We start from the raw sequence: 18,800 nt of genomic DNA on the forward strand, positions 1-18,800 counted from the left end.
TATCTTCTACATATTGGTTCCCATTTCTCTCCACAGATTAAATCTAACCTTGCCTTGGAGGGGTGGACTCTTCTTCTGTTCCTTAATGGTTATCTCTTCAAAAGGATGCCCAATTTCTTAGAGAAAGGGGAAGAAATGGGACTGCCAAGAGAATGAGCAGTATGACCCTTCAATCAGAGCTAGAGGGGTCCCTGCCAGGTGCTCATACTTCAGAGAGCCCCTCTGGTTTTTCTCCTTTCACTCTTCCTCACAGGGTGAGAAATACCCACAGCCAAGGGGACATGCCCACTCAGATCCCTGGCCCTCCTTCTAGACCACACTTCAGGTACCTGGGACCCTGGAATTCTCCCTGGAAAGTCCCCAGATCCTGCTCCCCAGAGGGAGAGTGGACCTTACTGCCAGTGTGCATACCCTGGCCTAAGGAGTAGTCAAGGGTGGCTGTGTAGAGGCATAGACAGCTGACTGTCCATTTACATGCATGTGAGGGCCCTCTACAGTATGACGTGAAGCCAGAGGTAGAAAGAGAAGGGTGTCATGCTGTAAACTCTAGGTTGGTGACCAGCTCACTCCACATCACCACATTTCAGCATAGAACACAGACGTCCAAGCCTGACCTTCCAAACAATTTTGAAGATCTATTTTTCAAAGTAGGAGAATTAATAGTTTGTTAGTTTGATTTCCAACCTTTAAGCATCTAGAATGCTTAGGTATGTGGCAGGTGGGCCTCCATTTGTACTCTTGTCCCCGCCCTGCAAATACTAAGAGCAGACTTGAAAGAGAGACTTGGAAGGGTAGAGCCCATGTTTTCTATGGAGGAGAACTAGACATGGGTCTGTGAGCCAAGGCAACGTGTGCCATGAGCCCTGGCACAGTGAGGCTGTCCTGCTGGAGCTGCTATGAATGATGCCCCTTCCTTTTCAGATCACTTTCAGGAAAGAGCACCTTGAGGCCTGCCTCCTTTCCCTGGGTTGTGATGTGATGGCAAGAGAACGCAGCAACTTCGAGAGCTACTCCATGTATTACGAGCATGTGTTGGAGCATGCTAGGCAGAAGCTCTGCCAGAAAGAACAAGTACGTTCCCAGAGAGACAGGAAGTGTGATGGGGAAGGTGTGGATAGGAAAGCCTGGGAGTTACTCCAAAGAGAATAGAACAGAGGGTAGGGGAGGTGTTCTTATGCAAGAACTGAGAATGATTGGTACTCTCCAATGTCTCTTCTCACTGGCTCATTTTCTTGGGCTCTGGTATTATCAGCTGCAAGAGTGATGGCTCAGAAACACTGGGTTGTGTGCTTTGGAGGTGTCTAGTGGAGAATATAAAAAGTTAGCGACAAAGGAACAGGTCGCCACCCCACCCCCGCACCCCCTTCCCTCCCCCAGGGAAAATGCATAACTGACCTTCCCACCTAAGCAACCCCAAAGTACCTTGTGCTGTCCATGGTCTAGCCTAGAAGCCAGGATCCTTGAATAAACTCTGTCTTCAGGATGCACTTCATGGGTCTCATTAATGAGACTTCCTTAAAATGAGATCCCACTGGTGGGATCCAAGGGTCACTTCTCCTGTCCTAATTGCACACCGTTTTAAAATGGATTGCTTCAGAGGTTTGGTGTAATTTTACTTTTCACCTAAGAAAAGTGCAAAAGCCTGAAAAAAAAATCAAATGAAGCATTCAAATATCAAACGAGTCTTGGCCTCACCCCCAGTTTGGCTTATCCACATAGCCAAGTCTTCTGCATTAGTGTGGACACCTGGAAGTTCATGCTGCCTTTAGATCTCATGTTGGGCATCCTAAAATCCGATGGGACCACAAGCACAGTCCTGACTCCAGGTGGAGCTTAAGGAGCTCAAAATGAAGCTCCATTAACACAAATGGGAGGTGTCTGGAGCATGGTGTCCTGAACTGAGCCATGGTTGGAAGAACAAATGGTTGAGTTTGGTTGTACATTCTTTTCTCCTCTTCAGGAATTAGATCTTATACGAAGAGGTTCGGGTCCTCCTGAAGACAAAGCTGGTCAGGTAGGTTAGTTATTACCAAAAAGTTTCTCTTCTCCACCTCACAGATCCACAATCTCAACAGTAGGAAGACAGGAAACTTCCTAGTATTATTTTCTTGTGCCCTGTAGAAGTCCCATCAATGAAGATCCACTGCAGAAACACCTAAGGAGTGTGTTTTCACTTTTTAAGCAATAAGGGCTTTCTTTTTCTTAGCTTTTTGGTGGTTGTTGTTTTTTGTATTGCTTTGACTTATATTTTTCTTGCTATTTTTTGGGTTGGGGCAGAGGACTTTTCCCCCAAACAAGAGGTATTGAGGCTGAGGTGTCAAGAAAGGCCAATTTGCAAATGGAGACCAAGAGAGCGGAAGTATTTTATCCGATTAAAAAGTGCTTAAAGGGGCGCCTGGGTGGCTCAGTCAGTTAAGCGTCCGACTTCAGCTCAGGTCACGATCTTGCAGTCCGTGAGTTCGAGCCCCACGTCGGGCTCTGGGCTGATGGCTCAGAGCCTGGAGCCTGTTTCCGATTCTGTGTCTCCCTCTCTCTCTGCCCCTCCCCCGTTCATGCTCTGTCTCTCTCTGTTCCAAAAATAAATAAACGTTAAAAAAAAAATTTTTTTTTTAAAGTGCTTAAATGTGCCTCTTCTGGGAACACTTATATATATGCCCTCATATAATAGGCAACCATTTATTGAATACCTATTATACGTCTGGCACCGTTCTGAGACCCATAAACCAACCTTCAATTCTGCCACCCATATTTGTACAACAGGATGTTCACCTCTTTCATCAGCTTCAAGGTAGAAGAGCAAATTCGACGCTGATATGCAAAGAACTATTTTGTAGTGACAGTTTGGAATTTTTGAGTTATTTTCCATTAAACAATATTTGTGCTGTTAGGTTGCAGAGCTCAGTCATAATATGATCATGGAAATCACTGCTCTGAGAGCTCGACTCACAGATTTGGAAGAAGAAAATCTGAATCTCAAAGAGAAGATTAGAAAAGAAGCCCAAGAAGAATATGAAGCATTAGTTCAGGCTCTGTTTATGACATGTTTAGACATAAAAGTAAGTGACCCTGTGTCGGACGTCTGGACAGTCCTGTGGGAGCCAAGTGTTAATGACCTCCACAGCCACTGAACACAGAGTGGTCACAATGACAGAATGGGCTTTGTGGTAACCAGAGCCTGTTGGGCCCAAGAATTCTCTGGCTCTGAGTGTTCACTTCAGAGAGGGGGTCAGCGATGGGTTCTCATTATTTTACCACGATAGACACTAAATTTTAGGTAATTTAGTTATTTGCTGTTTTCCCCACTCTGCTGCCAAGGGCCATTGTTGCCATCTGATTGCTGTGAAGGACAGGTGGGGGGTGTCTTCTCCAAAACCCCCAATGGTTAATATCACTGTTTGTCTACTGAGTGTGACCATCCAAGCAGGAGAGTGCAGTGCTCTAAGCCAGGACAGACCCTGGTGTAGGTAGCAACTGGCACCTCCTGAAAGCTCACTGGACAGATTCAGAATTTGAATTAGCTGTCAGTGATTTTTTTCTGGCCTTCAAATGCCCACCAGTCTTTCTCTCACGTCCAGTGTCGGGCAGCTGCTGACCTGTAAGTGAAGGTCCATCCAGAAAAGGAGCAATGGGGTGCCTGTGTGCCCACGGCACTGTAGAAGCCTGTCACTTTCTTATGATGTCTGAAGAGCTATAAGATGGAGGCCCCATGCCTAAAATGGGCCATCACAGAGCCTGGTCCAGCTGCCCCAAAATTGTGAATTTCACTACAAACCCGCCCCCTCTCTTGCTATTGGATGTTTCCCAGAGCCAGCCCCCAGTGGGTCCTTACTTCACTGTCTCTCCTGGAGGATTCTGGGTCCCTGAAGTTGTTACATTGACAGGAGCTTCCACCAGAGCTCTGCCTTGGCATGGTCATTCCAGAGAGGACCAGAGATTCCTCCTCACTTATGAAGGGTCCATAAAACACAAGTGCTTACAAATATTAAAGAATCGAAACCAAAATGCATTGGGCCTGGTATTGCAGGAGAACAGACAGTGAAGTCTGGAATTGCTAAGTCATCTTCCAGGTATGAAATTATTGAAAAATTTCTTAATTTTTTTTTTAACTTATGCCAGATTCCTAGACAGAAAGTGGATTCTCTACTTCTCCCAGGCTAACCTAGTTCTGCAGGCCACCTGAAGCAGAGACTCTCTGTTCTACCCCAGACTCTTAAGTAGGTGGGGAAGCTTTCTCTGTGTGGCCAGGAGCCAGACTTCCTGCCATGGCTGCCCAGCTGGGCACTATCTTCCTGCTTTCCTCTCCAGGAAAATGGTTCAGAGATGAGAGGACACCCAACTCTACCCTTCACTGGAGGATGCTGGGTCTGTAGTTGTACTTAGCAATGATCAAGCTGTTCCACCAAAAGCTGTTATCCACAAGCCATTCAGAACAGACTATTTCATAATGAGACTTCTGCTAAAACCGAAATGGGAAAGTAGCCAGCCTGATTCCTTCCTCTACTGTATTTTTAATGTAGTTCCTCATTAGTGGCTCATCTATATAGTGTTTTATCTGGTCAGATTCTGCTGAGTCAACCTGATTGCAAAAACCCCTAGGTTCAAATTCTCAAGTAACCCTTTGGAGGAGGAGGAGTGACTCAGTTTTCCACCTGTGACCTTCCACTCTTCTATCCATTCAACTTAACTTGGCATCTGGTAACTTAGGCTCTAAGACATGTAGGGTCTATCTGATGAAGCCCTGTGGACTGAAGACAATAGTAAAGGGGGCTGATAGGGAGACTTCCAGATAATACCTGATAGAATAATTGGGTGGATGATTTTTTTTTCCATGTGAAATCATTTCTGAAAGTTAGCTTTTAGAAGGCAAAATGACTCTTCCTCTACTGTCCTTCCTGAACTTGAGTCTGCAATTTGCAGGAAAAACTGGATGAGAATCAGATGAATTTGATCCAGAAAGTGTGTGAGCTCATTGGCGAAGTAAGAACAGAAGGGATTGACAATATGAAGGCCCTAAAGAAAAAATGGGGCTCTGCCAGACCTGATGAAGGAATGAAAGAAAACCCAGCCAAAGTACGTGATTTCATTTAGCGATAGGATATCAGCATTTCATCTCAGCATCTGACCCTACCGCTCACTCTGTATGCATTCCAGTCTGGTTTCCCTGAGAAAGCATTGCATCAGACATTTTAAAAGGGCACCAGGGCTCACAGCACACTTGTGTTATCTTCTGGAAGGCACGTTTTTTTTTTTTCTTTTTAAAGTTTTTATTTATTGTGTGTGTGTGTGTGAGAGAGAGAGACAGAGACAGAGAGACAGAGACAGAGAGACAGAGAAAAAAAATATGTGAGTGGGGGAGGGGCAGAGAGAGAGGGAGAGAGAATCCCAGGCAGGCTCTTCACTGCCAGCACAGAGCCTGACACGGGACTCAAACTCACAGACTGTGAGATCATGACCTGAGCCAAAACCAAGAGTCAGACGCTTGGGGCGCCTGGGTGTCTCAGTCGGTTAAGCATCCGACTCTTCGACTCTTGATTTCCACATTTCCAGTCAGGTCATGATCTCACAGTTTGTGATATCAAGCCTCTCCACCCCTCCCCAGGGCTCTGCACTGACAGTGTGGAGCCCGCGTAGGATTCTCTCTCTCCTCTCTCTGCCCCTCCCCCACTTGCACTCTCACTCTCTTTCAAAATAAATAAATAAACATCAGAAAAAAAAAAAAAAGGCTGAGCCACCCAGGTGCCCCAAGGCCTGTCTCTGATGTTAGAATCTGTGCCCTTCCCATGGGGGCAGAGTTTTCTGAAAGTAAGCCTTTCTCAGCAGGAGCAGCTGCGCGCCTTGGAGCAAGACAACTGCCGCCTGTCTGCCCTGGTGTGCAAAGTGAGGAGCCTGGGCCACTGGAGGTTGGCTGTGCAGCGGGCTCGCTTCCAGGGCCAGCTGAACAGGGCAGAGAAGGTGAGTGTTAGGAGAGGGAGGCCCGCCCACCCCGCACAGCAGGGAGTGACTGACGAGGTGGGGGGCTGGCTGACCTGGGGGGCTGGTCTTGCCCTGGTGTTGGCAAGACCAACCATCTTAACGGATCTGACAGTCGACAGTCGACAGTCGGGGAGTTTTCCAGGGAAGTGACTGAATGTCAGAGCCCCCAGAGAAATAGGAAAGAGCCAGAAGCCAATGGCAAAGAAGCAAATGGGAGAACAGAGAGTCTAGCATGAGAAAAGGGGAAAAATGGAGGGGAGACATCACCAAGGGTTTGAGGCAGCTTCATCCAAACACCGTAAATCTTTGAGTTTTCAGACATGATTATCTGAGGAAAATGGAGTAACAAAATAAGTGGAAAATCAGCTTCAAGGCAAATTGGAACCAAAGCACATAGAAATAGTGGTTTGGAAACTTTCACTTAGTGTTTCTGAAAGTCCCTATTTGCTCTGCCACACTGTTCTTCAGTGAGGACACAGAGAAGGCGACTAGAGCTTCTTTCTACCAGAAGTGGTTTTTTTTTTTTTTAATGTTTATTTATTTTTAAGAGAGACAGAGAACAAGAACATGAGTCAGGGAGGGGCAGAGAGAGAGGGAGACAGAGGATCTGAAGTAGGCTCGGACAATGACAACAGTGACCCTGACCTGAGGCTCGAACTCACAAACCGTGAGATCATGCCTGAGCCAACTGAGCCACCCAAGTACCCCTCTACCGGAAGTTTTTAAAAATGATGGATAATGAAGGGGTTTAGAGACTCTTCTGAAATGAAAACTATGGAAAGGAAACTTATTTCCTATCTTACTGTGTTTGGGGGTGTTCACAGGAAGCCATGCAAAGTAAAAAAGAGTGTTTGACCATCAAGCTGATGGCAGAACGAGAAGCGGTTTTATTTCATCAGCAGTTAGGGGTGCTACGGCAGGCCCTGGCCGGGGCTCAGGCCGCCAACACCAGGATGCGCAAGCAGCAGGATAACCAGGTATCCGAACACCGGAATCCCTCTTCCTCCCTCCCTTTGAGCTCGCTCTGCAAAGCTGACTGTGGCCCTGGAAGCAGCACCCTGCCTCCTGCAGCAGTCACCGGGACTCCACAGCTGAGGCCAAGCAGGAGGCACTGCCAGAGAAAGATGGCCCAGACCTCAGCTTCACTTCTACTTCCTTTCTAGCCCTAGACACCAAGGAGAGTGGCCAAAAGTTGGCTAAGATGGTGAAATACTACCCTTACACAAAAGATCATTCTTCGGTGTGTATGTGTATGTGTTTCTCAGAGGATCTTTTTGCCTAGAGGGCATCTTGGGATGTAGGTCTCTGCCTTTAGCCCAGTCCTTTCATCTCCAAGCACGCTTTCCATCGATAGTGACCTTCTGCACGTGGAGTGTGGCCTAGCCATCAACATTATTCCCCAAACAGAGTCTTGCATTCTTTCCTGATGACCCACCCATACTAAGTCATAATTGCAGAAGTCACTGCTGCTCAATAAGGAGTGGGCACCAAAATGAAGGTGTTTCCAAGTTTAAGCTCTAATAACTGGGCTAACTCTCCAAGCACAAATGAAGCAGAAAGACCCTAGGTTTAGTTTTCTTATTTTTATTTCTTTTAACAGTTTTGTATCTTTTTTTAAGTTTATTTGTTTATTGAGAGAGAAAGAGGAGAGAGAGAGAGAGAGAGAGAGAGAGAATCCCAAGCAGGCTCCCTGCTGTCAGCACAGAGCCTGATGCAGGGCTCAAATCCACGAACTGTGAGATCACGACCTGAGCTGAAACCAAGAGTCAGATGCCTAACTGGCTGAGCCCCCCAGGTGCCCCAGAAAGACCCTAGGTTTAGAGAGACAAGAGTTGAGTTTAAATAAGAGTCTGGGAAAGCTGGGCATATTTAAAACACGACATATAATTTGTTCCTTTTGGACCTGACATCCTCTGTTATTGTGCACCAGGTGAAGAATGGAGTATAATTATGTAAACTGTAACATCACCATACAAATATTATTAGTATTAGTATTATAATTGAGGATTGGACATCTGGTACTTATGGTGCTACTGATTAGAAAAATTTCAAAACAGAACCAAATTATCACTACGCTTTTCCTTCATTAACCATCTGGAACCTGGCTTCCCCAAAGCTATTTTGGAAGTCAAAACAGAGGCAAGATTAGAACCTCCCTTCTCCACTCCCTGCTTTGTATTACATCACTCCTTTCTCCCCAGGCAAACCCTTCCCTGCCATGTCATGATAAATGCTCAATGACAAGGCAAATGTAGTTTGTGGTGGATATAACTATGTGGTTAATAAGTTAAGTAACATACATACTATCATCAAGTTTGGGCATTAAAAGACCCAATTTCTTGACCTGTACAGTGGCATTACCACTTGCCTGGCTTTTGCTCTTTGTTTCCTTTGTTCTCCCCCTGACTGTTGCCTCAGGGCTTACAGTCCAGGCCAAGCTGGCCTAGGTCCTGGTAGTCTTGCTGCCTACTAGCCAAAACAGAAAGGCCAGCCTCTATTACCCTGAGCCCGGGAATATTCCACAGAGTTGCGCCCCTGGGCCCTACTGGAGGGGTTGGCTATTGTGCTGGGCAACTTCTTCCCCACCTTTTGGTGAGAAGAAAGACTCTGCCTTCTTCGTTTCCTTTGGCCTTTTCCTGCCACAGTCTCGATTGCTGAGAGAGCTGCAACACAGAGTGACCGAGGAAGCTCGCCACAGGCAGCAGCTGGATCTAATGAAGGCCTCTGGCATGGAGAAGCTCTTGGAAGATGTGCGGCAAAAGGACCAGCACCTGCAGCTCCTTACTGAAGAGGCAGAGAGGGCTTCGAAACTGGGCCGGCTTCAGCAGAAGAGAACTCAGACAGAACTCCGACAGGTAACTCCCGGGGGAGGTAGCAGTCACTCGAAAGCCAATCGGGGTGCACCAGCCAGAGCTGGCATTCTTCTGGCATTCTCCCTGCCTCTGGTGTCCTCCACCTTTGTCATTTCTAGGCCCACAGGAAAACGGAAATATTTCTGCCCATGTTGGGTGATGCTCAGGTTGCCTATGGTGAGATAGGACGGTTTGACTGCCTCAAGGCCCAGAATCTTGGCACCTTTAGAACCCATGTGGGAAACATGTTTCCATCTGGCTACAATTTCTGAGCTAGGGAATCCTTTAGAAAATTCCAACGGTAATCTGGAAAAGCAGCAAGCATTATGAAAGCTATTATAAGAGGATTTTAGTCAAGGTGTTTCTGGAAATTTAGAGACAAAAAGGAAAGGCAAAAGTGATTTCCAGACACAATATATTTTTGTTAAATATATCCCTACAGCAAGAAAAGAAAAAAACAAACAAAAAAAGAGGAGGAAACGATAGATGTAGATGTGGATTAATGCAGGTTCCAACACAGGAGAGCACAGAATGTAATCCAATACAGAAGGCAAAAGAAATAGCACCTTCCAGAGCAGGCACTTCTCATGTATTCACTGAAGGAATAAATCACTTCATTCACCAGAGATATTAGGAAAGAGAAGTTGGAAAGTTAAATTAAATGATTGGCCAGGGCGCCTGGGTGGCTCAGTTGGTTAAGCATCTGACTTCGTCTCAGGTCATGCATGATCTCACAGCTCGTGAGTTCAAGTCCCATGTGGGGCTTTGTCCTGACAACTCAGAGCCTGAAGCCTGCTTCAGATTGTGTCTCCCTCTCTCTCTGCCCCTCTCCCACTCTCTCTCTCTCTCTCTCAAAAATAAATAAAAACATTTAAAAAATTTTTTAAAAATTAAATCATTGGCCAAGTGTTTCAAGGAGGAGATCAATGGGGAGAAGTCTGCAAAACAAAGGACAAAATTTTAAAAAGGCTAAAAATTGAATTGAGGCAATGCTAGAGAAAATATTTTTGGAGAAATGGAGAGAAAATGAGTAGCTTTAGAATAAAAGAAAAATTAGAATTTCACATTTATTTCATGAAAAATAAACGAAAATATGACTTGAATCCTTAGAAACATTTGGTGTCACATATTTATCTTTCAAATTAGGCTTTTCCAGAAACCAGCACAAAAATAAGGAGTTCATCTCTCTAGTTAATAGCTAATTTTTGTCTAACGGCAGAGATTCTAAAAGCAGTCAAAAACATTTTGAGGCTTCTCTCAACAAATACATGTCTTTAGTGTATATATGTAAAAGCGATCACTGGCTGTTTCTAAACCGCCCTCCACCTCTGCTGGCAGCTCCTGTCCCCTGGGCTTATGGTCTCACTTCTCACCAACTAGCAATCCACCTTCAGCCAGCAAGAGCCCCTATGACCTATGGTGACTTCTTTAGTCCATCTCCAACCTCCAATTCCGAGGGCAGATTTTGACTCTCTGACCTTGGAGAGCATGAATGTCCTCGCCTACCTCCTGTTCCTGGGGACGCTCTAGAGTCAGACTTCCTGATTCACACCCCAGGGCCTTCCACCGCGTAACTTTAGGCTAGATCTGTGGTCTCTATGTGCTGTAGTCTTCTCGTTGGTACAGCGGAGAACGATATACTCATTTCACGAGATTTTTAGGAGGATTAAGGTAATTCAGATGAAGCACTAAGATCAGAAACTAATACACAGCTCTTGATAAATATTGACTATATGTCTTTTGGCTGGGAATATGAAGGTGAACACTTTTGGAAACAGACTGACCTGGATCGGTTGTGGGATCTCGGGCACATCTGTGATGTGGGGTGGGGTCCTTTTTAAGGTCCTAACACAACACAAGGTCCTTACTAAGCATGTTTCCTTCCTTTGTTAATATTTTTCCAATTGGTTTAGCCCCAGCCTGGCTCAGAGGTCTTGATAATGTTTTTCTTGATATGGTTTGATATAGTTTGATAAGTCTTGATATGGTTCCTGTCCATGGGGATCGAGGAGCCTACACCAATCCCTGCAGTGCATAGAGGCACCTTGGGCCTAATTTGTATTAGGAAGTTTTCCTAACTCTGGGGATCTGATCTTCTACTGACAGTTACAGTACACTTGAGAGCATCTGCACGCACAAGAAACTGCCCCTTTAACTTTTGTATGATGAGCTGTAGGTTATAGCGTCAAAACCTCACAGGCCTTCTGGTTGGGTCTATGCAGACAAGAGTGTGCTGAATTTTTGAGATTAGCCTGTGGATTAGCTTGCTGGGGCTACTGTAACAAATTGCCACAAACCAGATGGCTTAATACAACAGAGATTTATTCTCTCACAGTTCAGGAGTCCAGAAGCCTGAAATCAAGATGTTGGCTCTTCCTGGGGGCTCTGAGGAAGAGTCTGTTCTATGCCTCTCTTCTGGCTTGTGGTGGCTGCCTGTAGTCCTTGACATTCCTTGGCTGGTGGCTACAGCACTCCAATGTCTGCCTTCCTCATCCGATGGCCTTCTCCCTATGTGTCCCTCTGTGTGTCTGTACCCTTTCCTCGTATAAAAGCATCAGTCATTGTACGTAAGGCCCACTCTTAATCCAGTATGACTTCGTCATAACTTAATTACATCTGCAACGACTATTTCTAAGTCAGGTCACATTTTGATGTTCCAGGTGGACATGAATGGGGGAGCGCTATTAGATCCACCCTACTATTCTGACTTTTTTACAATTATTACCTTTTTATACTTTATAATTTTATGATATCATTAGAATCATATTGCTTTTTTATACTTTTGAATAATTTTTATAATTCAATTACTTTTTATAATCTATATCCATTTATATTTATATAAATAAAAATAAACTTCAAAAGAAAAGACACCTCCTGTCTATACAGATGAGGAGCACCTTGGATCCGGCCATGTGGGTCAGCTGTGCTAGCAGAGAGCCACCCAGATAAACACAAAGATCACCTCCCTGGGGCACCTGGATGGCTCGGTCGGTAGAGCGTTCAGCTCTTGATCTGTGTTCAGGTCATGATCTCACTGTTAGCGGGACTGAACATGCTGACAGCATGGAGACTACTTGGGATTCTCTTTCTCCCTCTCTCTGCCCCTCCCTGACTCATGCTCTCATTCTCTCTCTCTCTCTCTCTCTCTCTCTCAAAGTAAATAAAAAACATTAAAAACAAAAGCTCACCTCTGAGTATGGGCCTTATATAAGGCCAGGGAGATGGTGCTCAGGGCATCCCTGCAGATAATGAGCTGCACTGAGCTGAGCACAGAGATCTGGAAGAAAGATCAAGTCTTTCCTTTGCTTGAAACTGTCCAGAGACTTCCTCCTGTCCTTGGAGTGGTTTTGTGGCTTGGCCTACAAGGTCCTCTGTGAACTGAGGGCCCTTTTCCATCTCTTCTCTTCCCCTCCCCTCTGGTGAAATAAACATAAAGGATATAAATTTTGTGAGTAAACTCCTGGCTATTATGAGGTAATAAGGGGGTCCAGGGGCTGCCTCTGCTCATCTTTGGTTTAAGTTCTCAGCCTTCTTAGAGCTCTTGATTTTCAGAAGGCTGAGTTCAGCCTGACCAGGACTGTGTGAAGATTTATGTTCCTGGGGTGGCCTGGACCCACACTCTCCTAGTAACCCCAGGAACTAAAGTGTGCACCAAAAAAGCATCTCTGCTTCCTAAGCACTTTTCCCCTCAGCTGAGAAGCCGGCTTGTCCAGGAACGCAGTGTGAAGCTGGATGCTTTCCAGCGCATAGAAGAGCTACAAAGTCAGCTTAATGACGCTGAGCGATTGTCTGTCCAGATGAGCTCACCAGGCGGTAAGCATGTCCCCTATTCTAGCTAGAACAAACCCCCAGGGTCTGGGGTCTGAATTGAAGGAGGGTCTCATGGGCCAGCCATGACAACCCAGTGGTTATTGCATAGGTGCTCCATGATGTCTGTTGAATGAATGAATGAATGAATGATACATGAATGAATAAAACTTAATTCTGATTTGCAGTCATAACTTTCTACTTTAGTAGAAAGGTGACTCCAGTCACCTTGGAGTACTGACATCCAATCCTAAAAGATTTCAGTCATAAAAACTGGTCTCAGGAGGGTGTAATGTACCACTTAAAGAACACTGGGTACTTTACTATATTTTGAAGCATCTTAATGTCTTGGGACATCAATGACCACGTTTCTCAAGTGTTATTTATAAATATATTATGATTCTTGGGTGCTGGGGGCTTGAGGAGTGCTATGGAAATGGCAATCAAGATAGCCCTCTGGGCAATGTAGCATAGAGCAGAGGCCAAACCCAGGATGTCTCTAAACTGGCTTCCTTCCCTATAAGTTGAGGATGAAATTAATTCCAAGTTCTTTTGTAGATCTGACTATCAAAAATATCATCAAATATCAATAACCAGGACTGAATAACTGCATATGTTGGTTACTATACTTTGACACTTTCATACTTGTGTGTCCTTTATGTTTGCTTTTGGCTCTTTACCAGTTGAATATATAAGATCTTTCACAAACAGAAAGATCAGTGTCAAAGATCAAGCAAACAAAGATGGAGTTACTTTGGGTTTGCTGAGAGCAGGGCTGGGCTCACTGGTAAAGCCCAGGGCTCTACCCTCTGCCTCTGTGCCTATTGCCTGGGCCCTGACCACAGGGGGAGGTTCCCCACCCCAGCTGTGCTGTCCAAAGAGGAAGAGCATCAAAAGTACTGAAGGGCCCTATTTTGGCCACTGACGCTGAGCAGTTCTGCACCTTGAACTCTCCTCTCCACACTCCATGGGATTTTCCTGTCTATCCCTTGCCCCTCTGTCTCCAGCCCAGCTAAGCACCCTTTTTTTTTTTTTTAAAGTAAGCCCTACACCCAACGTGGAAGTTGAACTCAAGACCCTGAGATCAAGAGTCTCCTGCTCTGCTAGCTAAGCCATCCAGATGCCCCAGCCAAGCATCTTTTTAACCTCTTTTTGGGTTAATGTGTCCTTTCAAACTGCCCTCCATGTCCTCCAACACCTGCACATTTATGAAGGAGAAGCAGAGTGAGGCATGAGACAGGTGCAGGATGGGGCAGAACCCTAATTCCCAAGACTGGGGATGTGGCAGGAGTGAAAGAGAAGCCTCTTTCCCAGAAAGCAGAGCTAGAAGTTTCTCCTAAGCCCCAGCCCCCACCTGTCCCCCACTGCAGTGACTCATTGGAGGGGAGGGACTGGGTTGCACCTATCTATTTAATGCCCAGCACTCCAAGGGGACAGCTATACTATTAATGTGACAAGGTAGAAGTCATTCCCACTCCTTTCTCAGCTGTTGTCCAGATGAAAGCATGAAGTGACCGAGGTCTCTCCTTTCTGTCGTGGTGGTAGCAGCAGCCACCCTGCTCCCTGCATCAGAAGCATCAGAAGCAAAGGCAGACTTAAGGAGCAAGCTCTCCTTACTTGGCATTAGCATGGTATCCCCTTAGGATCTTGCACCTCTTGAGGAACTGTAATATGCTCTAGTGCAGTTAGTCTTAAAATGCTTAAGGAAAAAAAAATGAAATCACTTGGCTGACAAAACTGTGAAGTGTTCAGAGGTAGACCAGCTTCAGTTTGCTTGATCCAGGTCTGACCTACTTCCCCGGGGCCTGACCCCTCTGTCTGCCCCTCTGGGCTCCAAGAATGCTGGGAGCAGAAAGGAAGTGGAAGTAACCCCTCGGGAAGCGAGATGACTGCCACTGCTGTCCCTTCCATCCTCTGTTCCAGCTCACATGGCAGGAGTGAGTGTAGAGATGGGACAATTAAAAAGGACCAGCCCCTGACTGGGCTGACTCAGGTCATATGCCCGAATTTGAACAAATCACGGAAGCCAGACACTAAGATGCTTGGTGGGTTTAAGCCCTGCTCACATGTCCCTCCCCTGGAGCTGAAGATGGGTCAGCTCACTCTCTCCTCTTCCCAGAAACTATTTTATATCTTCCTGGCCTCTTCAGATCCTCAGACGCTGTCCTCCTCCCCAGCCAACACTTTACCTCCAGTTTCACAGAGCCGTTAAAAGCCATCATGTGGCAGAGATGGCTGGGTGGCTCAGTCAGTTAAGCATCTGACTCTTGCTTTCCACTCAGGTTATGATCTCAGGGTTTGTGGGTTCGAGCCCCACATGGGGCTCTGCGCTGACAGCGTGGAGATTGCTTGGGATTCCCTCTCTCCCTCTCTCTCTCTGTCCCTCCCCTGCTCATGCTGTCTCTCAAAATAAATAAATGTTTAAAAAAAATTTTTTTAAAGCCATCACATGGGAAACCCCTCTATTTTTTGACCCCAGCCCACCTACATTAGGTACTCAGCTGCTTCTTGGTCCCTTCTGGTAGAATGGAAAATGTGCCCCGTTTCTTCCCTGGGCCAGTCCCAATGCTTGAGATTCCATTTGCTCCTAGCTTTTCAGGGACTCTGAACGATTATTTATCTGCTGTCTCTATATATACTCATATTTCCTACCCAACTACCCTTCTAATCTTGTAAACAACCATTATTATTGAGTAACACATGCCAGGATCACAAAATCCACCCTAAACTAAAATTAAACATCTACCCAGTTGGTTGAGGAATCTGGGAGCTATACTTTGTCACCCTGTAAGTCCAGTTAATTACCAAGTCCTATTAACTCGAATATCCCTAAGTTTGTCCACTCCTACCCACCATAGTCCAAGTCACCTATCATGTCCTTCTCTTTCACTTGGTCACGTGACCCGCAGGCAAATGATTCCATGCAGATTTTGACATCTTCATTCAAAATTGACAAAGTTGGATTAGATGCCCATTTCAAGCTTTTCTAAAATTTTGTGGATTAAATCTAGGCCCATATATTGCAACCAGAGATATAATTTAACATTTTCAACATTATAGGACTTATATCTCGGGCTCAGTACTCCCTGAGTTCTGCTTCCACATCATTCAGATACTCCCAGCAACACCTTTTAAAGACTAATCTTATGAGCAGTAAAATAACAAGAAGGATTCAAAGGCCAGAAACTGTAAGTAAAGATAAATTTGATTATATATTGGAAACAATGAAAAATGTAAATATGAAATTATGGTTTTAGGTTAGGTTTTTTCAAACTTACATTAAAAAATTATATATCAGGGCACCTGGGTGGCTCAGTCCGTTAAGCATCCAACTTCGGCTCAGGTCATGATCTCGCGGTTTGTGGATTTGAGCCCTGCTTTGGGCTCTGTGCTGACAGCTCAGAGCCTGGGGCTTGATTTGGATTCTGTGTCTCCCTCTGTCTCTGCCCCTCCCCTGTTCATGCTCTGTCGCTCTGTCTCTCTGTCTCTGTCTCTCTAAAAAGTAAATAAACATTAAGAAACATTATATACCTGGCTGTTATCTAGATACTTGGGTCTAGATAATAAAATTCTGGATTTCTCTTAAAAAGGCTTTCTCCATGAATTGTTGCCAAATCGATGTGTTTGTGGGAAGAAGGATGGTTCAGGGTTTCCTACTTTGCCATCTTGCCAATGCTACTCCTCAATAATAGAATTCTGATGTCAAAACAATTCAGCTCAAAAGCACTTACTCAATTACGTTTATTTATTTATTTTTAAATATGTTTTATTGTCAAGTTAGCTAACATACAGTGTATACAATGTGTTCTTGGTTTCAGAGATAGATTCCCGAGATTCATCATTTACGTACAACACCCAGTGCTTATCCCAACAAGTGACTCCTGATTTCAGCTCAGGTTTGAACCCAGGAACTGTGAGATTGAACCTGAGCCAAAATCAAGAGTCAGACACTCAATTGACTGAACCACCCAGGTGCCCCATTTCTCACACGTTTTTAAAACTTTCTGCTGTGCCAGGGAACTCAGATAAGAGATCTGATGCTGCTAGTTAAAAAAAAGTGTTTATTTAAATAAATGGATGTGGAAGTCAATGTCCACACTTTGCTGTGTTCTGTGTCTGAATTTCTTCTTTTTCTTCAGTCATCTACAATAATTAACTAGCAGTTCTCACAGTTCATGGGTTCAAGCTCCATATCGGGCTCCATGTTATTGGTGTGGAGCCTGGGAGCTTGGGATTCTCTCTCTCCCTTTCTCTCTGCCCCTCCCCCTCTTGCTCTGTCTCTCAAAAATAAATAAACTTATCAACAACAACAACAACATGTGAGAAATCTACCCTCCAAAGAAATTCTTGGCACACGGATTAGGTCCAGGTATAGCATGTATATGAAGATTTTTTTTTTAACCTTTCAGCTTTTAGTGTATGTAAAACAATATTTACACCCTCCTCTACTGCATAAGTATTACGCCTTTGCCCAATTGTTTTTCAGAATCCCCTCCAGACATTTCCATGTCAACACATTTAAAATTCTTCCCTCTTAGGAGGCAAACCATAAGAGACTCTTAAATACTGAGAACAAACTAAGGGTTGATGGGGGGTGGAGGAGAGGGAAAGTGGCTGATGGGCATTGAGGAGGGCACTTTTTGGGATGAGCACTGGGTGTTGTATGGAAACCAATTTGACAATAAATTATATAAAAAATAACTAAAAATAAATAAAAAATAAAATTCTTCCCTCTTGCTTTGAGAAAAATTAAAAGGAAAAGATTTAATCATTCTGTCAGAGAAATATGCCATTCTAAAGTCTCTTTTGAGGGTGTAATTCTGCAGCTGATAGTCTGGTTATTGGACCAAAAATTTGCTTCTAAACATGCAGTTAAAGAGTCATACACAGAAAGAGAAGAAACAGGTCAGGAATGTGCATTTGAGATCCTTGACCAAGTAGGGCCACCTTATTAATGCCCATCACTGGCTCACCTTACCAGTCTCTGTGTAGTCATCTTTCACCAAAAGGTAAGATTCTAGTATATGTCTATTTGTTTCTGCAAAAGCCTTTTCCAAAAGGAAGCAATATTCAGTTGATGTGTATGGAACCACAAGGGCTTTTAAGACTCCCTCCATCCCCATTTCACTCCCAAAAGCAAATGTTGCTGTTGTGGGGGAGGTCTGCGATCACAGCTCATGGTTGAGAGGCTGCTTAAGTAGCCAAATGCATCAGAGGAGAGCCACTGTATTTGAAAGATTCAGAAGGGTGATGGTCTAAATAAACCCTAATAAATAAGGGAATGTTTTGTGGGCCCATTGGCGTGTGAATAGAAACCCCAAGCAATAAACCTAAGATCCAGGAAAGGCACAAAAGAAATGGAGCCTCTTCAAATCTATCTAAGCTCTGACTTCTTAAGGCCTAAGAGACAAATCAAATAAATGCATATTGAAGAATAATTTATACATGGCTGGAATGTAAGACCACCAATGATTTTCTTAACAAAACAAAACAAAACACTGCACTAACACAAATGATAAAATATTAAGGAATTTTTAGATTACTCCACATATGGGATATCTTTTTCTCCTTAGCTGGAAAAGGCTTCCTTTGATAGACTAATTCTTGACCAGTTCACTTTATGACATGCGTGAAATATAAGAAGGCACACTAAATGGCCTAACCCAGACTGAACCAATGATCTCAGTCTTAGTCGTAACGGTGACTTTTAATGGTATCTCCAATATCTATTTAATCTTTGTATTTCAGGTACCTATTAAACACAAAAAAAGGATTGACAACGTCTTTCTACCCAATGTGGTAGAAAATCTTCACCTTTCAGCTTTTCAAGTTCACACGGCTCCATCCATAATCCCAGAAGGACCCAACTGGTAATCATATACCCTCCAAGTTTTCTTTCTTTTTTTCTTTTTTAATGTTTATTCTTGAGAGACAGTGAGAGAAAGAGCATGAGCAGGGTAGGGACAGAGATAGAGGGAGACACAGAATCCAAAGCAGGCTCCAGGCTCCGAGCTGTCAGCACAGGGCCTGACACAAGGCTCGAACCCACAAACTGCGAGACCATGACCTGGGCCAAAGTCGGATGCTTAAGCAACTGAGCCACCCAGGTGCCCCTCCAAGTTTTATTTCTTTGAGCATCCGAATGAATAAACATGATTCGAACCTCCA

General features: G+C 44.6%; 1 protein-coding gene across 1 annotated transcript in view; it reads left to right on the forward strand.

The window, feature by feature from the left end:
- LOC112862683 (uncharacterized) overlaps positions 1–18,800 on the forward strand; it is a 187,853-nt gene extending 169,053 nt beyond the window's left edge. The window contains exons 38-47 of the mRNA XM_086707547.1: positions 922–1,071; positions 1,961–2,014; positions 2,889–3,056; positions 4,918–5,070; positions 5,821–5,952; positions 6,798–6,950; positions 8,619–8,828; positions 12,518–12,638; positions 15,693–15,820; positions 18,381–18,800. Of these exons, the coding sequence (XP_086563673.1) occupies positions 922–1,071; positions 1,961–2,014; positions 2,889–3,056; positions 4,918–5,070; positions 5,821–5,952; positions 6,798–6,950; positions 8,619–8,828; positions 12,518–12,638; positions 15,693–15,820; positions 18,381–18,506 (1,395 nt within the window). The 3' untranslated portion in view covers positions 18,507–18,800. The remainder of the gene's footprint in view (positions 1–921; positions 1,072–1,960; positions 2,015–2,888; positions 3,057–4,917; positions 5,071–5,820; positions 5,953–6,797; positions 6,951–8,618; positions 8,829–12,517; positions 12,639–15,692; positions 15,821–18,380) is intronic.

Source organism: Puma concolor, chromosome B2 (assembly GCF_028749965.1).
Source record: "Puma concolor isolate L17-30 chromosome B2, mPumCon1.1.hap2, whole genome shotgun sequence".
Taxonomy (NCBI): domain Eukaryota; kingdom Metazoa; phylum Chordata; class Mammalia; order Carnivora; family Felidae; genus Puma; species Puma concolor.